At 41.9% G+C, this 17,493-nt stretch overlaps 1 protein-coding gene across 1 annotated transcript in view; it reads right to left on the reverse strand.

The window, feature by feature from the left end:
- Positions 1 to 323: 323 nt before the first annotated feature.
- EXT2 (exostosin glycosyltransferase 2) overlaps positions 324 to 17,493 on the reverse strand; it is a 61,294-nt gene continuing 44,124 nt past the window's right edge. Inside the window, exons 9-13 of the mRNA XM_026034671.1 lie at positions 17,320 to 17,486; positions 10,289 to 10,432; positions 9,384 to 9,512; positions 8,081 to 8,163; positions 324 to 2,335 (exon numbers count right to left, since the gene is read on the reverse strand). Of these exons, the coding sequence (XP_025890456.1) occupies positions 2,197 to 2,335; positions 8,081 to 8,163; positions 9,384 to 9,512; positions 10,289 to 10,432; positions 17,320 to 17,486 (662 nt within the window). The 3' untranslated portion in view covers positions 324 to 2,196. The remainder of the gene's footprint in view (positions 2,336 to 8,080; positions 8,164 to 9,383; positions 9,513 to 10,288; positions 10,433 to 17,319; positions 17,487 to 17,493) is intronic.

Consider the following 17,493-nt stretch of genomic DNA (forward strand, 5'->3'; position numbering starts at 1 on the left):
TATTACCTTCTGGCTTAGATCACTCCAAAGCACATTATGGATATTCAGCTTGAACACAGACTCAGCCAGCAAAACACCCTGTTATCATAATTCTTAGCTCCAAATGCACCCATGGTTCCTCACACACAATAGTGCAGCTCCAAAAGCAAAATACAGCAAATGCTCTTTGGATTTACTTTTTAATATTTTTTTTTGTAAATGTTTTTAATATAACTTTTTTGATAAAATATATACAATGAATAGTTAACAACCATCTTAATTTAATGATGAAAACAAAACCATTCCAAATCAGACATACAGGTACAACTTATTTCTACAGATTTTGCATTAAAGCCAACAGAATTACAGACATGGGGGGGAAGCAGGGCATTTTAGAGATCTGCCAATAGCCCAAATTTCTCCATGACACAAACAGACATTTTATTCATCATTTAGATGAGACTGCCATATAAAAGCAGCTGCAAAATGTGACAGGACAAGACGTGTCAGATGCTGGTCACTGGGCATTTTGAGGAAGGGGAACGAGCCCACAAGCTTTGGGACACAGACAGGGGACCTGTTGCCTCCTGCTAACTTGCAACTGGAGGCCAATTCAGGAGGGTTTCTCTGGCTACCGCCACCTAAAAATAATCCAGCAATCATCTGAAATCATCTGTGGCTTCATCCACAGCACATCCAAGGCATCGGGCAGTCAGATAAGTCTTAGTGGGGGTGAGACAAACAGGAGCAGATGTTTCCTGTTCCCAGCCTGACTTTCATTTGGTTTCTGACACTGCTGCCTCTGCAGTTTAGGAGAGGGGGGACTCTGATGCCTAACACTTGTCCCATTGTTTGGGGTTTTGGCTAAACCTGAGCAAGGAGGATGCCCGCAGTGGAACAGAAAACAGCCCGGTGAGGAGAGCTCTGCAACTGGCAGCAAGGGAGACCCCAACAGCAGGCGAGTCCTGGTAATAGGAAAGTTTCTTTTCCAGCCCAACTCAGGATCATCTCTAATAACAAAGGACAAGAGACCCTTCGATAACGGCAATTATATTTCTGACTTTGCCACATCTCTTTTTTTAAATCAAGTTAATTTTAGTTTTGAGAAATAATTCCACTTCTTCTAAGAAATTTCAAGTTTCTCTTAAATAGTAAGCTAAGATCCCGCAGTTTTTCCAAAAGTGGTAATTTACAGAGCCTTAATGCATCATTGTTCATTATTAGTGTTTTGCACCTATGTACACAGGGATGTGCACATCAAAGCTGGAACTGGCAATTTCTGTAAATTGAAGTGTTTTACAAATCAGAACTGCAACACACTGACTGCTGAAGAGGCCTTGGGTGTTCAAATGTTAATTCATAGCTGCTGTTCCAATGTATGGCTATAATGTAAAACTATAACCTGCCTGCTCTGTCTTGATGAAGAGAAGGAAAAGTAGAGGCTGACTTAAAGATGCATCTTTTACTTATAACATGACTAATTTTGACACCTGAGTCACAATCTCTTGTACAGGCACAGCAGAAAACCTGAGATTTCAGCAGAAAGAGGAGGTGAAGCACCTGGAGTTCTACCCTGCAGGTCTCCCTGCTTTCAGAGGGGCCACCCTAGCTGCTCTGTGTCCCAATTTGCATTAAAACAGTTTTCAAGTAATAAAACACTTCATTCTTTACGCCATGTGACAAAACAGATTTTTTTTGCTGCTGTTGTAAAAAATAAACATTTGTCTCACTATGGAGAAAAAGCCATTTGTTACACAGTTACTTAAGCCAACAATTAAGCTTGGGAGACAGGGGCCCACCAATCCCATAGGAACTAAGCTCCTCCCAAAAGACAGCAGTAGACAGTTGCTTCAAATGGATGGATGCTTACACATCAAAGGGGGCTCCAGCACACTCAAAAGAAGAGGTCAGTCGTGCCAGCCAGACCACAGAGCGAGATTCCGTTTTATTCTGCAGGTGCACAGCCTCCTTTGGAGAAAAAGTGTTTGTTTTGACATTTCTCATAGGAGCCATGAATGGGTTCAACCCTCCATATGCGACAGAGAGGCAGTTGTTCAGCTTTGCACTGCACATCTGTGCAACGTGAAGGCAGGACCGATCCACCATCCCTCTCGGACGTAACCTGCTTCCTTGCATCATCTTCTTCAGGGCTTTGCATCCTTCCTAGCACCTCCTCAGCCCTGACGTGGAGCCCACGGGTTTGCCTCACAGCTGCCTCTACAAGCTGCCGATATTGGGAAAGCTCTTCAGTTTCTCTGGAAAGTCATCTTTGTACAAGACGGGGTCTGCCCGGTGCTCCACCACTTTCAGAGGCATGGTCCCGAAGACAGAGGCAAACTTATTGATGCACTCGGATCTGGTAGAAAGGAAAGCAAGGTCATTAAAAGCCCCAACAACTGAGTTGTCTCCTACCTCCCACCACAATTACTGATAGAAAAACAACTCCGTAACCTTCCCTCCTGTTCTTGGAAATACTTCAGCCCTGTTGGCTTCTAATAAATAAAAAAGGGAGCCTCAGTGCAGAAAGAACTGAAAAGAAGCCGGTGTTATTTGATTTATCCATTTAATCGGAGAGAAGAGCAGGGGGATGCTGGCAGCAGCACATGTGCACATGGAGGTCACAGCTTGGCTCTCCCTCCCCCTGGAATTCCAGTCATTCCTAAAGCAATGTACATGCTGCAAACCAGAACAGATTAGCTGCCAACATGTCTCTTAAAGGGCCGCTGTTGGGTCAATCTGGTTCGTAGCAAAGGTTCTGCAAAACACAAGCATCTGTGAGAAGGGAATTCTACAAAAAAAGCCTTCCCCCCACCCCGCCTCCATCAGACCTCATCAGAAGCTCTATTTTTTTCCCCACAAAAATCAATGTGTCCCAATGTGTAAGAAACGCTAACTGTACCACAACGTCAAAGTGAAGCAGAATAAAAACAACAAAAAGAAACTAGTTAGTTTATTTTCCTTGTCTAAATGAAAAAAAATTGAGCAGTAAGGCGTCGCATCAGCACGGAACATCTCAAACCACTGATGATTCCTTCAGTTTTAGTAGCCCCAGGTGTGAGCAATGCTGTGGCTAGGAAGGGTGACGTGCTTCAGGACAAGATGCAAACAGATGCTTAACCTCACACTGCTGCTTTAACTCCTTCCCTGAAATGCAGGGTATCTACGGGAGGAAGGCCCTGAAAACTGGGCTAAACTCACCTGACCCAATGTTCTGCTAACGATAGCTATATATTGTATAAAACACCTTTAAAAACTTCAGACTCCGAGTATCATGGCAATACATGGATGAACACAAGACATCAGTTGTTGTAGCTTGACAGCTACCAGAAATGGCTCACAAGTCCTCTGCTGTTCACAAATGAAGGAATTGGAAGTAGYTGGAAAACCCAACATCCAAGTTGTTAGAAAGCTACATCTCTATGTTGCTGTTTTCAACATACAATGGTCATATGTCAGGCTTTTTTTTTTCCCCTTGCCCTGAAAAAGCAGCTAGTGAATAACTTTCCTGCTGATACCTAAATATTTCATGTCAAGAAGCTCTCAAGGCCAGCGAATGCAGACACCTCACTTTCTGCTACCTTCTCACGCCCTCACCCTGACTCCAGCTTCAAATCTTGGCACTGGGAAACAAATAAAAAAGAATTTGGAGCTTGAGAGGGAAGAAAGAGTAAGCACTGGGGAACAACCCCTGAACTGGCACAAAGGCTGCTTGCTCAGGGCAAGCAGAGATCTGCAAAGGAACCATCAGTGGCTGCACTGAAGCCTACAGACAGAATCAGTTGTCCAAAGGCTGCAAAGACAAGACGTGCCATCAGACACGTAGGTCTTGGACCCTTGGCACACAAGTACTGCTCTAGAGAAGGGTACCAGAACATTTTGCCCAGCAACATTAAGTGCTTTCTGTTTCTCCGTTAGATGTCCAACATGAGATACCCTAAAGCCATCTCAATTTCCAGGTAAGGCCAAATTCCAAAATCACCAGTTATTTTTCCGAAACATGGCTAGCTCTAAACCAACTTGCGTGTCCCAAGAAGTCCCGTGGCAGCGGGAGCACCGAGCTCCCAGGCCAGGAGGCAGATGCCCTGGGAGATCTGCACGTGAGAGGTCTGCACAGCTGCTGTCCCTCACTGGGCACACAARGCCCTTTGCTTCTGGTCTTACTGGTTCAAACCCTGCCCGTGCCAGTAATGACGGAAAGACCTTGCAATGTAACAGCTGCGTGGTGGCCTCTGTGAAAGGAATTAGTTATCTCAGCCTTCTGCCCGGCGGGCAGGTGTCCACGTCACAGCAGCCATGGCCACAGCCCGTCCAAGCATTCCGGTTCTTCTAACCAACAAGAAACCACTTCATCACTAAGGAAAAGATAACATGAAAAATGAAAAGTAAGTATGTTCTAATCATCTGGCTGAGTCTGAGAACTTATTTCAGGAAATAGCAAATTCAAGAATCAGGAACAGGATTTTTTTTTCAGATGAAAAAACGGCATGTACGAGCCACACAATGCGTTTGAAGGAAAGCTGCCTCTTTTCAAGAATTTCATCCTCTGCACTGACCTAAAGGGCTTGAATTCCAAAGCATCTGTCACTTTGGGGCAATATAAAACAGCAAAGACATGTAGCACATTAAACATGCAAAGCTAGGAAGACAAAGAAAAATAACATGTCATCTTATATGGAGGGTAGGTATTTTTTTTGGCCAAGTTCACAGTTCTGCAAATTCATACTAACAGAGACATCTCTGCTTCCAAGAATTATTCATTTTTTCCCTGCTCTACCAACAACACACAATTGTGCTTAACAAGGAATCGAATTAGTGTGGGCTGAGATACTGAGAGCCCTGCTGCCCCTGGCTGCCTGGATCAGCTTTGGGGCCAATCTAGCAGGCTAGGGTCTCTCTTAATCAGCCTCCTCTCCCTTACAACCCAAATATTTTTTGGCAGAGTGAGTAGCTCTGCACCTGCAACCTCTGGCCACAGGCTACCTGGGTCGATTTGCTCGTTAAGGGAATGTCTTCCTATTTTGAGTCCAATAAATATTTATTTGCCCTAAAGGAGGCACTGCTGTTGGCTTTGCTGCAGAAGCTGCTCAGCCCTTTGCTGTATTTATTGCACAGACAGTTGCCCTCTAGGCTGCATTTTACGGAGTTCTCCACTTTGAGAGCCAGATGCAAAGATGCTAAAGGCAGAAAACTTGTTGCTACTTAAATGTTCCCTGTAAATACATGCATTATGAGATCCTTCTACAACTTTTCCTGCGACCTGATGCAAAGGCCTAACCTAGGGCAAGAAGGAGATTTTGATTCAAAGTTCCCTTTGATTAATGTATTTTGATGATGGAGGTGAATAGCCTTGGAGGCTGAAATTTTACTTATTTATCTTGGAGAAGATAGCAAGGAGAATAGCAAAGCTTGGGTCCCTGTGATTCTCTCTAAATATCCTTCAATACTGGTGAGGGGAAAAAAAAAGGAAAGATTTGACTGTACCATGTGTCAAGGGCTCAGCAGAAACAGTTTGTTACACATCTTCCCAGGACACATCTGTGCTCCCGAGAACTCCTAAATCCAAACGGTTCTGGCACCATCATGACAACCCTGACAAACTACTCGTTTCATAATCAATAGGCTGATCCCTCGATATCTAGGTCTGCAACTAGCTCAAACTGTATGCCACAATTTCTGAATGCTAAAACCCAAGGTTTGGTATTTTGTGAAATGGCAAGTGAAGCTAATTATGGGTCTTCGCCTGACAGCCCAAGTGTCCTGCTAGGTACCCACCATGGTACAGTTACTTGTACAAGTTGTTCTTTCATGATATGCTGTGGATCATATACTTTTTCCATGCAGCTACTCTTCTCATACAAAAAAAAAAAAAAAAAAGGGGGTATCTAATATGTATATATAAGAGATAAGAGCCTTGCTCGCTGCTAAATAAGGAAAATCTAGCCTAGTTTTTTTGTTTGTTTGTTTGTTTTTTGTCATTTGTTATCTACTTTAAAGGAAAAGATAACTTAAAAGATTTGGAAAAAGAAGCTCTGTCAGATGTTCAACTAAATTCCATAAGCTGAAGGAATATAGTAAGAGCAAGACGAGGTGAGGTCTTAAGTGTTAGCAGGTAGTTTCAGCATTACGTTAACAAACGTGGAAAAACAAAACACACTCAGAGTACATCCCTACAGGGTTTCTCCCGCTGCCAGCTTCTCTCCCAGCATTTAATCCTTTTGCTGGACAAATAAAATACGTGGACCTGCAGGCAAYCTAACATTTCCCATACCTCAATTATCTCCACTGTCAGAAACTATATGGGAGAAACAAGGCAACAGTTGAAACATGTTCTCAATAAACTGACAATGGCACTTTAGCTGGAGGATACTAAAATGATTATAGACATGGAAACATGACCTTTACCCAGCTTCATAAGGCACTTTGGAACAAATACCGCTTTTTTCATCTTCTGCTTTTACGGTGTCTACCTTAATCAGATCCTATACACAGCTGTCATACAACTGGCAAAACCATAGGAGAACTCAGCTGGGTTCAGGTAGTCCACTTTGTAACTGGTGCACAACTGCAAAAGGCAGTACATCCTCTTGTGCTTCCTCCAACTAACATTTGAGTACTCCAAAGCTTCCAGTACCTTCTTAGAAGCTTCCCACAGAGCATTTTTTTCCCATCTTACAGGGTACTTTTTACGTTTGACTTGCATTTTCCTTCATTTTTTTTTTTTTTTTCAATCCAGACTCTTACACATACGGTCTAAATAACCTGCCACCTGGTCTTGGTGGTTATAGTCTACAAGGTCTGGTTAACACATGGTTAACAATCAATCAGCCAAACCATGCATGTTTGTCCATTACGTAGTGTGTGTATATATGTGTGTATATACATATATATATATACACACATACACACAGACATACATAAATAAGACCCAGACCTACTAACCAATTTTGCATTCATTCACAGAATACATAAATACCTAATACAATTAAAGCAGAAAAAGGCTGGTCAATTAATACAATATTTTAAATTTACTCAGTGAGCAGTGTGGAAGAGAAGAAATTTCACTTGTAAGTATGAAGCATGACTTTTGGTTTTCTGTCATTAAGGCTTCTGCTGGCATCCTCCAAAACCTGCTTACCCATCCCATCAATTGCTTATCCTTGTTTACCCATCCCATCAATTCTGTGACTGCACATTATTTTTCCCAAAGCCCRCAAGAAGGATGCAGCAGCCTGAGAAGACTCCAGAAAAATATCTTTGTCAGTCCTAGGGCTTGGGTAAATTTCACCTAAGGATTTATTTATTTTTTATTCTCAGATAGCCCCTTTTCAAACAAGGGTCTTAAGCATCTTTGTAAATTGAACAAACTTTCCCTTCTTTTGCTTATTAGAAGCTAAGGTGGAGGGAAGTTCAGTGTCTCGGTCAAGGTTAGGGAGCTATTTTAATGTAAAGCAGTGACTAGAACTCATGTGCTTACAACATCCACTATTTCACTCCAAACACTCACTGCCTTTCCACATACATACCTCATTGCCAAACTAAATTCTCACAAAAATATAAGAATGCTACCATTGTTATAAAAACGTCACATTAAATTGTGCAGGCAAATGTACTTCATTAGCACAGCACCGTGCTTCAGAATTTTTGGAGGAGAGACAACATAAAAATTCAATAACATTATCAGCTATTTATATCCTTGTTAGTCAAACMCTCCTTGGTAAGCTAGGAACTGTGTGGACTAAAAAAAAATCCAAAATTCTCACATTCGTTACATTTGAGATTTCATAATAAAATGGAAATGTTGTGGAACTGAAAGTACTATTAAACCTGTATTTCATTCCCATGTTCTATATGCTTCATAGCAAAGCTGCTAAAAAAAAATGGTCCCTTCTAAAGTCTTTTCTTGTAGCAGTCTACTTTTCAGTAYCACATCATCCCCTGTGAGAATGATTTATGGTGACCAAATCCACGAGATATTCCTTCAAAATTAGTATTTTGCAGAAATATAATCAGGGAGCATTTTGGGTCCTACTTTAATGAGATACAGAATGTTTCTGGGGATCAGAACAAGGCAAGCAGTGGAGTAAAGGGTAYAGTCACTCACCTCTCCACCATGTGTGTCTGGTCCAGCGATAACCCATCGATTGCTGTGCATTCGGGACACTTGAACTTCTTCCGTGGGGTCACCTGCACAAAGGCATGCCAGATACCATCAAATATCAGCGGAAGGGACATTAATCTCCTCGCACGGAGAGCAGTGCAATACCTCTGAACACGCCTGCAGTGTAAGCCGAGCTCTCGCCCTCCAAAAAAAGAAAAAAAAAGGTGGGGGGAATGTTTAAAAAAAAAAAAAAAAAAAGAAAGCCACTCCATTCCTCCATTCAGCTCCATCTGGCCTGACTGACTGCAAATTCACAGGGGCCCAATAAAAATGGCTTGGAGGGGTTTTGCCTTCTGTAACCGAAAAGAAGTGGCGATGACAAGCTCCTTAATTCCTGTTTAATGACTGTTTTCTCACTGCCAAGGTCCCTGTATAAACACCATTTGTTCTTGCAGCCATAACAGCGATGAAATATAGCTTCCCATGCTTCACCGTAGCATTAATCCAACAGACGCTCTTTTGCTCACTCCAGTTAATAGCTGACTGGCAAGCTCTGCAGGGCTCTCCCCCTCGCACAGAGGTGCCAAATTATTCTGCTGTGCCTTGCACAGCTCAAAAACGTTTTCAGCAAAAGCACACACTTTATCTTCTAAAGACTTTTCTAGGAAATGCGGCCCCCAGTCCCAGTAAATGATGATGGACAGATGGGAAAGCGGACCCCGCTAATTGAAGTAATGCCCGGTGGCCTCTAAATCTCATTCCAAGTTGACACACTTGGAAATGAATGTACAGAGTGAATGTCCAGACCTGAAAACGTGTCGAAACATGTCAGGAAATTAATTCGGGGATAAAAAGTTCATTTAAAGCTGATCTCRCAATTAACATTCTTGCAATTAACATTCCTATAAATCAGCTGTTGCCAGTCCGTGACAGAGCGAGCTGTGGACAGGTGACAATTTCTTTCCTCAAGTGATCTCAAATAGTTAAAATATATGTATGTATTTTTGTACTTTAACATAAATATCTATCACTTAAATTAACTTCTTCATGTCTCATCTAGTTGGTTGCAATAAATACCAGAAGTGCAAGAAACACCAAAACAGTTTTGTGTTCCCAACTGGCATAATAGTTTTGCCAAACTGGGATAAACTCTTTCCTACCATGGAAGACACTGTGACACCATTCCAGAAGTTAATGAGAGAAAAAAAGACAACAAAGTAGTATATTCACATGTACTAAGTAAGTTTATACGATGGGTACATCACATTTTTAAACTTTGCAGAGCTGAAGTACAGAAAAATCCTACCTTAATGACTGATTTGCCAGTGACATTTGCCACCAGAAAATTCATGGCAATGTCTTCACAGTTCATATGGGCATCCACCCAGTTCTTGATGTCTCCAGGCATTTTATAGGTGTAAAGATAGTTAAAATACTGCAGGATAGATGGAAAGAGAGAGAACATAATTTTAAATTTTAAGAATTTTAAATAGAGATTCAATAACTTTAAGACTTTAAACATTTCAGTCACTGAACAGCAGACAGGTAGGGATAGGTTACAGGCAATCTCTTCTCCCATCTTCAGCCAAGGATGACTTTAGCTGACAGTCATTTCTGTTTGCCCAGAGATGTAACCACTCCTTTCCTGATCAGCAAACAAATTCCTTTTCAACTTGTTTTCCTTTTTTTTAATACTTACCTACAAAGCTATACTCATTACAAAAGCAAGAGGCAATCACAGTTACACATCCTACAAATTGACAAGTTTTTCCTTTAAGCACAGAAACCCATTTCTTTTATAGAAGGAGACAAATCAGTAGCTTTCACAGCAGTGGTAGAAGCCTTARGGAAAGTTCTCGATCCTTCCTCGGATTGTTGTAGGAAACAATCGTGGTTTCACAATATACTCACAGAACAAGGACAGAAACATGCAGCTCCCAAGGAAAGGTTCCTGCTGTGTATTAGCAGGACCTTCTGCAGTTCAAGCCGAACTGCTTGTTCTCTGGAAGACTGACCCATCTCACTTCCTAAGAATTCAACAAATGACACTTTGTGCCACCACAGCCTTTTCAGGTGACACACAAAGGTGGTCCAATAATTACTTGAATTCTCAAAAGGACAGTCAGAGATCACCGCCTGGTACAAACAGCATTATATCTTTTAATAGCRAGATATTCTGACCCCTCCCTTTATTTCTAGCACTGTGGTTACCTTGTGATAAAAGGCTGCCCCGGTGAGCACCATTGAGACTTCATTGGTCCATTCGGATTCGTACTTCCATTTGTTCATCTCGTGGTCCCAGAGATGCAGGCGCCCTGGATACCCCACCAGCCTGTCGGGAAACTCACGCCAAACCTGGAGAGCGGGAAACAGGGCAGGGTGCTGAGCAGGCCCTCCACACCGGCGTGCAGACACGACACAGCTCCTCGGYAAGGCAGAAACACCACGGCAATCCTCACAAATTCCAGTTCTCAAAACTGGGAGAGAGGCCAGGGACATGCAAGGGAAAACTCAAGTTGGCTTGAAAGGACCATGCAACTCAGGCAGGCCAACAGGAGAGCAAAGAGCCACAAAGCAGCACCAACTCTCCCACTGCAGAGCAATTCTACCAATTGCTCAGAAAGAATTTAACGCTACCTAAAACCAGCATGATTAAAGCAGGACTTCTGATGTTGACTTCAGTAGATGCGGCTACAGCCTAACTACTTTCACAGCTGCCTTGGGATCTAACCAACCTGTTTACTTTGATAGCACAGGGCTTAACACAAGCTTATATTTTAATATTTCTGGCATTCTTTAGTGGGTGCTTGGATGGATCCGCTGCTACATGGCAGGCCTCTCTGCCCCTGACTTGTTCCAGACAGCTGGATGCAATCAAGATACCATCCTTGTCACTCCATACATTACCCTGCAGCTGACGACAGGATCAAACACACTAGACAAGAACAAGGAGAAGGGCATCATTAACGCAACCCCAGTTCTCCACACTGCTGGCCACATTAAATAATGGTCATTTTTTCGCAGGAGTTAAAAGGGAGAAAGGGTTATAATTATTTCAAGGGGTCTGAATACTATATACTAGCTAAATACAAAGTATTTTTTGCTGATCAACAATGAAGTTAGTATTTATCAACACTATTCACACAGACTAATTACTCATTTTTTTCCTTTTTATTATTCCAGTATCTGCTAAATTTATTGGAAGAACATGAGTCTTGACTCTCAAAAYACATCAGGTTAGGTAACAAGAACTTCTGCTTCAACTTGGTAGCATTTTTATTTTTATTATAAATAAATAAATAAATAGAAGCCRTCATTTATGACCAAATTGCAATGTGCATGCAAGAAACAATGATGAAAAACCTCTCGGCTCCCTGAGGGAGCATTTCACAAGCAAAACTTGTCTGTGTACAGCTGGCAAAGGAATCCTAGAACACAGATCAGACGAGGCTGCAGTAAAGCAAGTATTATACAGAGCTCTGCAATGCCGAAAACCTCACTTTGTCCACAGTTTCCTTAGGGTACTTCCTATGTGCCAATACTTTTCAGCTAGGAGACCTGGACTATAAGGRCTCTGTACAAGTACTTGATCAAAGTAAATATGATAAAACAATCAGCATTAATTTACTACTTCTGCACTACATTTCTACGATTTTGCATTGCTATATACCTTTTCATCTCTAGATCTCAACACATTTTATTGCTGTCAGTTAATATAGYTTGAGAATCCCATGATGAGAGTAGTTGTTATTTCAAACGTACAGACGAGGAAACCTGCCAAAAATCAGACAGGAAACAAGAATGGGAACCAGATCTTCTGACTCTCGCACTTGTACTTTATCCAGAAATCAATCTTTCTGGAGAGAARGCTTGGGCAGGAGTTCTTGGACTGTATTTAGACCGGGCAACTGTCTAACAGGGGGCTCTTGAAAGCCGAGGTGATTTGGAACTCAAGCAGCAGAATTCAAAGGATATTGTCACAAATTAGTGCCACCAGCTAATTATAATATATATACACACGTATACAAAGTTTTTGAAAGACCAGTGAAGACCTGGGACACCTGATTCAATTTTGACACGACGTCATTAACATTAATAAAGAGCAAAAGGACAAATGTATAGCACCTCCCTTTTCCTCATCCCCACGCACTTTAAAAAAAGGGAATAATCAAGCTGCACTTTTTTTGAAACCTCATTATTAAAATACCCATCTCCCAGCTGTTGCAAGACCCTGCAACATAAGCTACCAAGGCTCAACACAAGGTTTGGCGGAACGCTGCAATGCGTAACGTGCCGAGCAAGGAATTCTTGCAGCAGGAATGACACGCATATTGAAGGCAGCTGAAGGAGAGATTAAACTCAGCTACTGCTTCCCAAGGGGTCTGAGGGCCCTCATAATGCAGAACGGTGCATTTATATTCTTTCTAGAGGTTTTTTTTCTCCGGTGAGATCTTCAAGAATCCAAATGACATAAAATAAAAGCCAATTGTAACGTATGTTACTAATACTGATTCCTTTGTGCCCCTGTAAGGCTCAACACTACCCTGACGCATCTAAAATGTCATTTGGTTGTTTTAAACAAAGATTCCTTTTTGAAGGAATGCTATCAAAGTCTGGGGAAACCTTGGTTTCTTCATAATGTTTATCACTAGCTCATTCAATGGCAATTCCTGGAAAGGCTCCAAAAAGCTGCCTCTAGCTGACTGCACAAACCCATGCAAGTGTCTTGTGCCAAAATTAATACACGCAGCTACTGTTTATAAAGAAGCATTCAGAATAGCAACTGTGGTAATGATCCCTATACTACTTTCCATTTGGCACCACAGTTCATTTACTTATTTGACCGTTGCTTACAATTAACCAGTCTGTTAGGAATAGGTTTTGGCTAAGTCACTGATGCTACTAGCTCTCAGCCTCAAGAAGGACGGCTTGGGATACCCTTGGGGTAAGGGTTACACATCCAAGGAAAAAGGTCTTGCCAAGTGTGCAGAGTAACCTTAGCGTGCTCCTTAGCAGGTAACCCTCTTCCATGGACCCTGCAAGGCAAGAGGCACTGGAAATGCTGAAGAGAAGTATTTTTGAATCAACCACTCCTCAGATGAGAAATCTAGCAGAAAAAGTTGTGACTTGGTAGCTCTTGTGACAGACACCGAGAGAAAAAAGRTAATCTTTGTTTCCAAGGCTAAGAGATTGTGTAAGACTGAGTGCCTTCTTTACAAGAACTCTTGCATATTCATTCCAACTGTTAAAAATATTTTTGACATTACTTCAAGGAGAAATAATATGACCCTTTGCCTACCAAAAGACAACTTCTCCATGAGTAGCTACCAGCCACATTTGAAGCTTTCTTCAAATCATGAAGTTCCCTTGGAAACTACGTGCCTGCAAAGCATTGCTTATCTCTGTGGGCTTCGTGCTTATGTTTGCTCTGTTTTTCAACACCAAGCCATGCCTCTGAGGAGCTGGGAGAATTAAGCGTGGCTTGGACCGTGGGAGGAGAGAAAACGTACTGATTGACTGTGTTTTACTTAATTCATGGGGGAGAGCCAATGTTTCATTTTTACAGCACCGCTGCGGTAGTATTGGAAACACTGATTGTTTCTCTGCTTATGAAAATCTCCATTTTTCCAGTTTTGATTAGACAGTTCCTGAAGCTGTGATATAACTATTGACACACTCTAATACATTTCATGTGTAAACGTTGGGAAAACAACGTTCGAAATTCGTGTTTGGAAACCACTATCCCCCTTGGTCAGCTGGATGGAAATGTGAAGCAATCTGCCCTGCGGAGAGCTGAAGCTCGAGGGTGGGGAGGCCAGAAGTATGTTCCAGTCCACACGCTTCCCCAGCAACCAATGGTTCTGCTTTCATTTTTTAAACATTAATCGAACTACAGGCTCCTTCTCTTGAATCTCTCTGATGCTGTGAACGAAGATTGTTAAGTGGGGAAGCTGTCTGGCCTTAACTGTTTCATTTCTAATCGTCYTTAGTGCCTTGATTCGCCCCTGTGATTTCATCACACAACTTAGAGAAASCCTCTTTTTCACAAGTCATATTGTCATGATTATTCTTACACTACCTTAATACAGCAGCACAYAGGGGCCACTTTGCTGCTTGCTCCGATAGATTTATGTCATGTAATAAATCACTGTACCATAATAGGTCACTTTTAACAAGTAAAAAATGTCTGACACTTTGAGTGTTACTATAATTTTTTATGGCCGAAAGTGTACAGAGATCAAAGTTTCATGGTTTTTTTTTTTTTTAGGCTTGCTCTTATACATCCAGACAAGACCGTGACGGAGGGGATATTGCCACATGTTTAAAAATAAAGTCTCAAGCATGTCAGGAGAAGAAAAGAAAATTACTGACCGTCACGTTTCCAACCCTTCTTATTACTGAAGCAGAAGCTGACATACTTTTAAAAGAAAACTTTCTAGTAACATTATATGCTGCTACTGATCCCTCTGGGTTCCCCTGCAAATGAGTCAAGAGTTTGCGAGATACTTTTCTGGTAACACACATAAACAGATAAATAAATTATCACAGGCTGAGGACAATTTAAACATCTGGGAGCCAGCTCAGGCCTGTCAAGCAAGTCACAGACACTCAGGGACAGGAAAGATCAATCTTCAGCCTTGATTTCTGGGCCAGAGAGCAGGAATTATATCCCCCAACCTCCATAGGAGGAAAACTGTATATTTATAAAATAACCTGCTGTGTTGATGTATTTAAAGACATTTCCACTCATTTATTTTACAGAAACAAGCATTCTCAAAACACCAGGGCCCACAGAAGCCGTGGTTTGTCTCAGCTCTCTGCTCAAGAAGGCATTTTCATTTCCCAGCTATGCAGCCAGGCACTAAGCTGGACTCTCAGAACTCCAGTGGAAGTGGATTTATACCAAAATGAGAGAACGGCAGCAGCATTAGCTTTAATCTGCCAGACTAARCAACCCTGTGTCCCAGCAGTTGCACTCGCACACGGAAGGTAAGGGCTGCTCCTTGGGTAATCCCTGCAACCAAAGCCCACGGTCTGCAGCAGGCCAACAAACCAGGCAGCCACAGTCAGAGCTGGGCACGAGGAGCTGCAGGTCCCAACTGGCACCTAACCACCCTGACCACAGGGAATCCTCTCAAACCTCCCGTTGCCTCSGCTTTCCTCATGGGGGTGACACCTTCCTGCCTCAGGGACACGGCCCACTACATATGGAGTTAGGTATATTCTTAACAGTGGAAACGTAAATTGATGCATTGGACATATGAGCACACAGGCCTAGTTCTCAGGTCCCTGGCTGACATACAGCTCAGTACTGCATGCGAGTCTTGCTTCAAAGCCCTCCAAGTCGCCTGTCAGGAGCACATACCCATTTGGAACTACTTAGACAATCACRTAGGTTTCTACAAAACTTATTGATATTTACTTCAGAACAGCCTTATGAAAATCAAACTGGAAACGGATCCAGAACTCACACCGCATGCTGGTTACGGTTTTGTTGTTTTTCTGGCCCTCAGTTCTCCCTCAGAACTTGTAGTTACAACCACCAACACGAACCAAAGCAACCTGGCTTGCAGAACCACCAACACTTCACTGCGTTGCTGTTGAACACAGTGCTCCCAACACTCACTGTAGACAATGCAGCACAGAGCAGGCACACGTGGCCAGAAGAACCCTCTTCCACTCGCCTCCTCTTCATTCCATCCTTCACACTTCATGTACTAACCCATTACTCTCAAGCCAGCAAAGGAAGCATTTTCTTTCTGGAGACACACATAATAGATTAAACCCTTCTCTTCACTACTTAACTTCTTAGTTACTTCACCAGCATGCCTACGTTATACCACATGAAACTTCTGGACACCAAAACTCACTGCTTGCTAAAGGTTTCTGGCATTCGAGAGGGAGAAAGAGCCATATTTTATCGCATACATATTCATATTGAAGACATTTCAAACATTTATCTTTAAAAGTATGTTCTTGTATTAACAACTAACTGTTAAAATTGAGGCAATTATCACATTTAATTTGTCTTCAACTCTTGAGAATACTAGTTTTCATTATTTCACTCAATTTAACTATGAAAATTAACTTTTTTTTTTTCTTTTTTTCAGGCACAGCTAGGATTAAATTACTCAAGACCTTTCCTAAAATACGCTATTACATTTTTTAAAGTTTCTGATTTATCTGCAAATACAGYACATTTATCTGAAATGCAGGGGTGTATCAGTAATGTCAGACCAGGAACTGTGTCATATGCTCAAATGAGAGACAAAATTAACTCATTCAGACTGAAGTTTCGGAAGGAAGACAACCCTGTCACGTTAAGYAGGGGCACTTTTTGACAAACAACTCAAACATCACTACGAAAACTTTCACCTCTTTGTACTGCCATGTGCAACCCATTTGGACCAACTTTCTCCTTATTAATGCTCTCATTACAAGAGCAGCTGTTGAAGCTTTGCCATTTCAAGCATATGACACATATGCATCCCCTCCTAGACATTCTTCAGTTCCCCTTTTCACTGCACTCCACCTTATTCTGGCATGTCCTCAAGAGGCTTCCTCTGTTCTCAGCACTTAATCTCTGAAACTTGTCTTGTCCATCAATTCCTACAGGAAGAATCTGACAGCAATATTCCCCCAGGAAGAGAAAATGCTGTTCGTCGGCTAACAGAGCAGTGAATAAAACACTCCATTTCTTTTTACTTTAAAGTGCCTCAGTGGCTACCAAATTAATGGGACAACTAAACAACTAATTTTGCTTGAAGAGAGCACATCATAGCAGCCAGTCCTGTCAGGCGAAAGACGGGCARTGATTCAGAATGGCAAACTCTGCAATTCTTGCTCTCAAAATACCTGAAATATTAACYTGGAGATCACTTCTGATTTGTCGTATCTATAAAGCTTTTGAAACTAATAAGATGAATCCTATTCACAATCTCCAGGCTGCTTTCCATTACACAAATTAAACAATATTTTCTGGAGTGTCTTGGCAAAACTGTGAGAGTTACCTAACAATTCTGTTGGTTAGCAGTTTTTCTGTATAAAATAATGACTATCTGATTAACCGTAGCTCCTAAATCCAGTTCCTCCACACATTTCAATCAGCACTGAACTGTCATAGCGTGTAGAGAGATGAAACTATCTGAATGAGCATACTGTGCAATGTCTTCTCTGCTTTACAGACACATGCAGGGCTGAAGTGAACAGAGAAAGTGACAGGAAAAAAGCAAGTCTCCCACCTCATATCCAAACTGGAGCTCATCCGAGGTCAGCATAATGATATCATCATCAATAGCCAACACTGCCTCTGTTTCAATCTCGTCATAGGGGAAGAAGCGGTTACTAAGTTTGTTTTCTGCAGTTCTAACAACTTTCAGTGGAACCCGAATCTTGGGCCATAGGGAATCTGATGA

Source organism: Nothoprocta perdicaria, unplaced genomic scaffold, assembly GCF_003342845.1.
Source record: "Nothoprocta perdicaria isolate Ctin4 unplaced genomic scaffold, notPer1 scaffold_15, whole genome shotgun sequence".
Taxonomy (NCBI): Eukaryota; Metazoa; Chordata; class Aves; order Tinamiformes; family Tinamidae; genus Nothoprocta; species Nothoprocta perdicaria.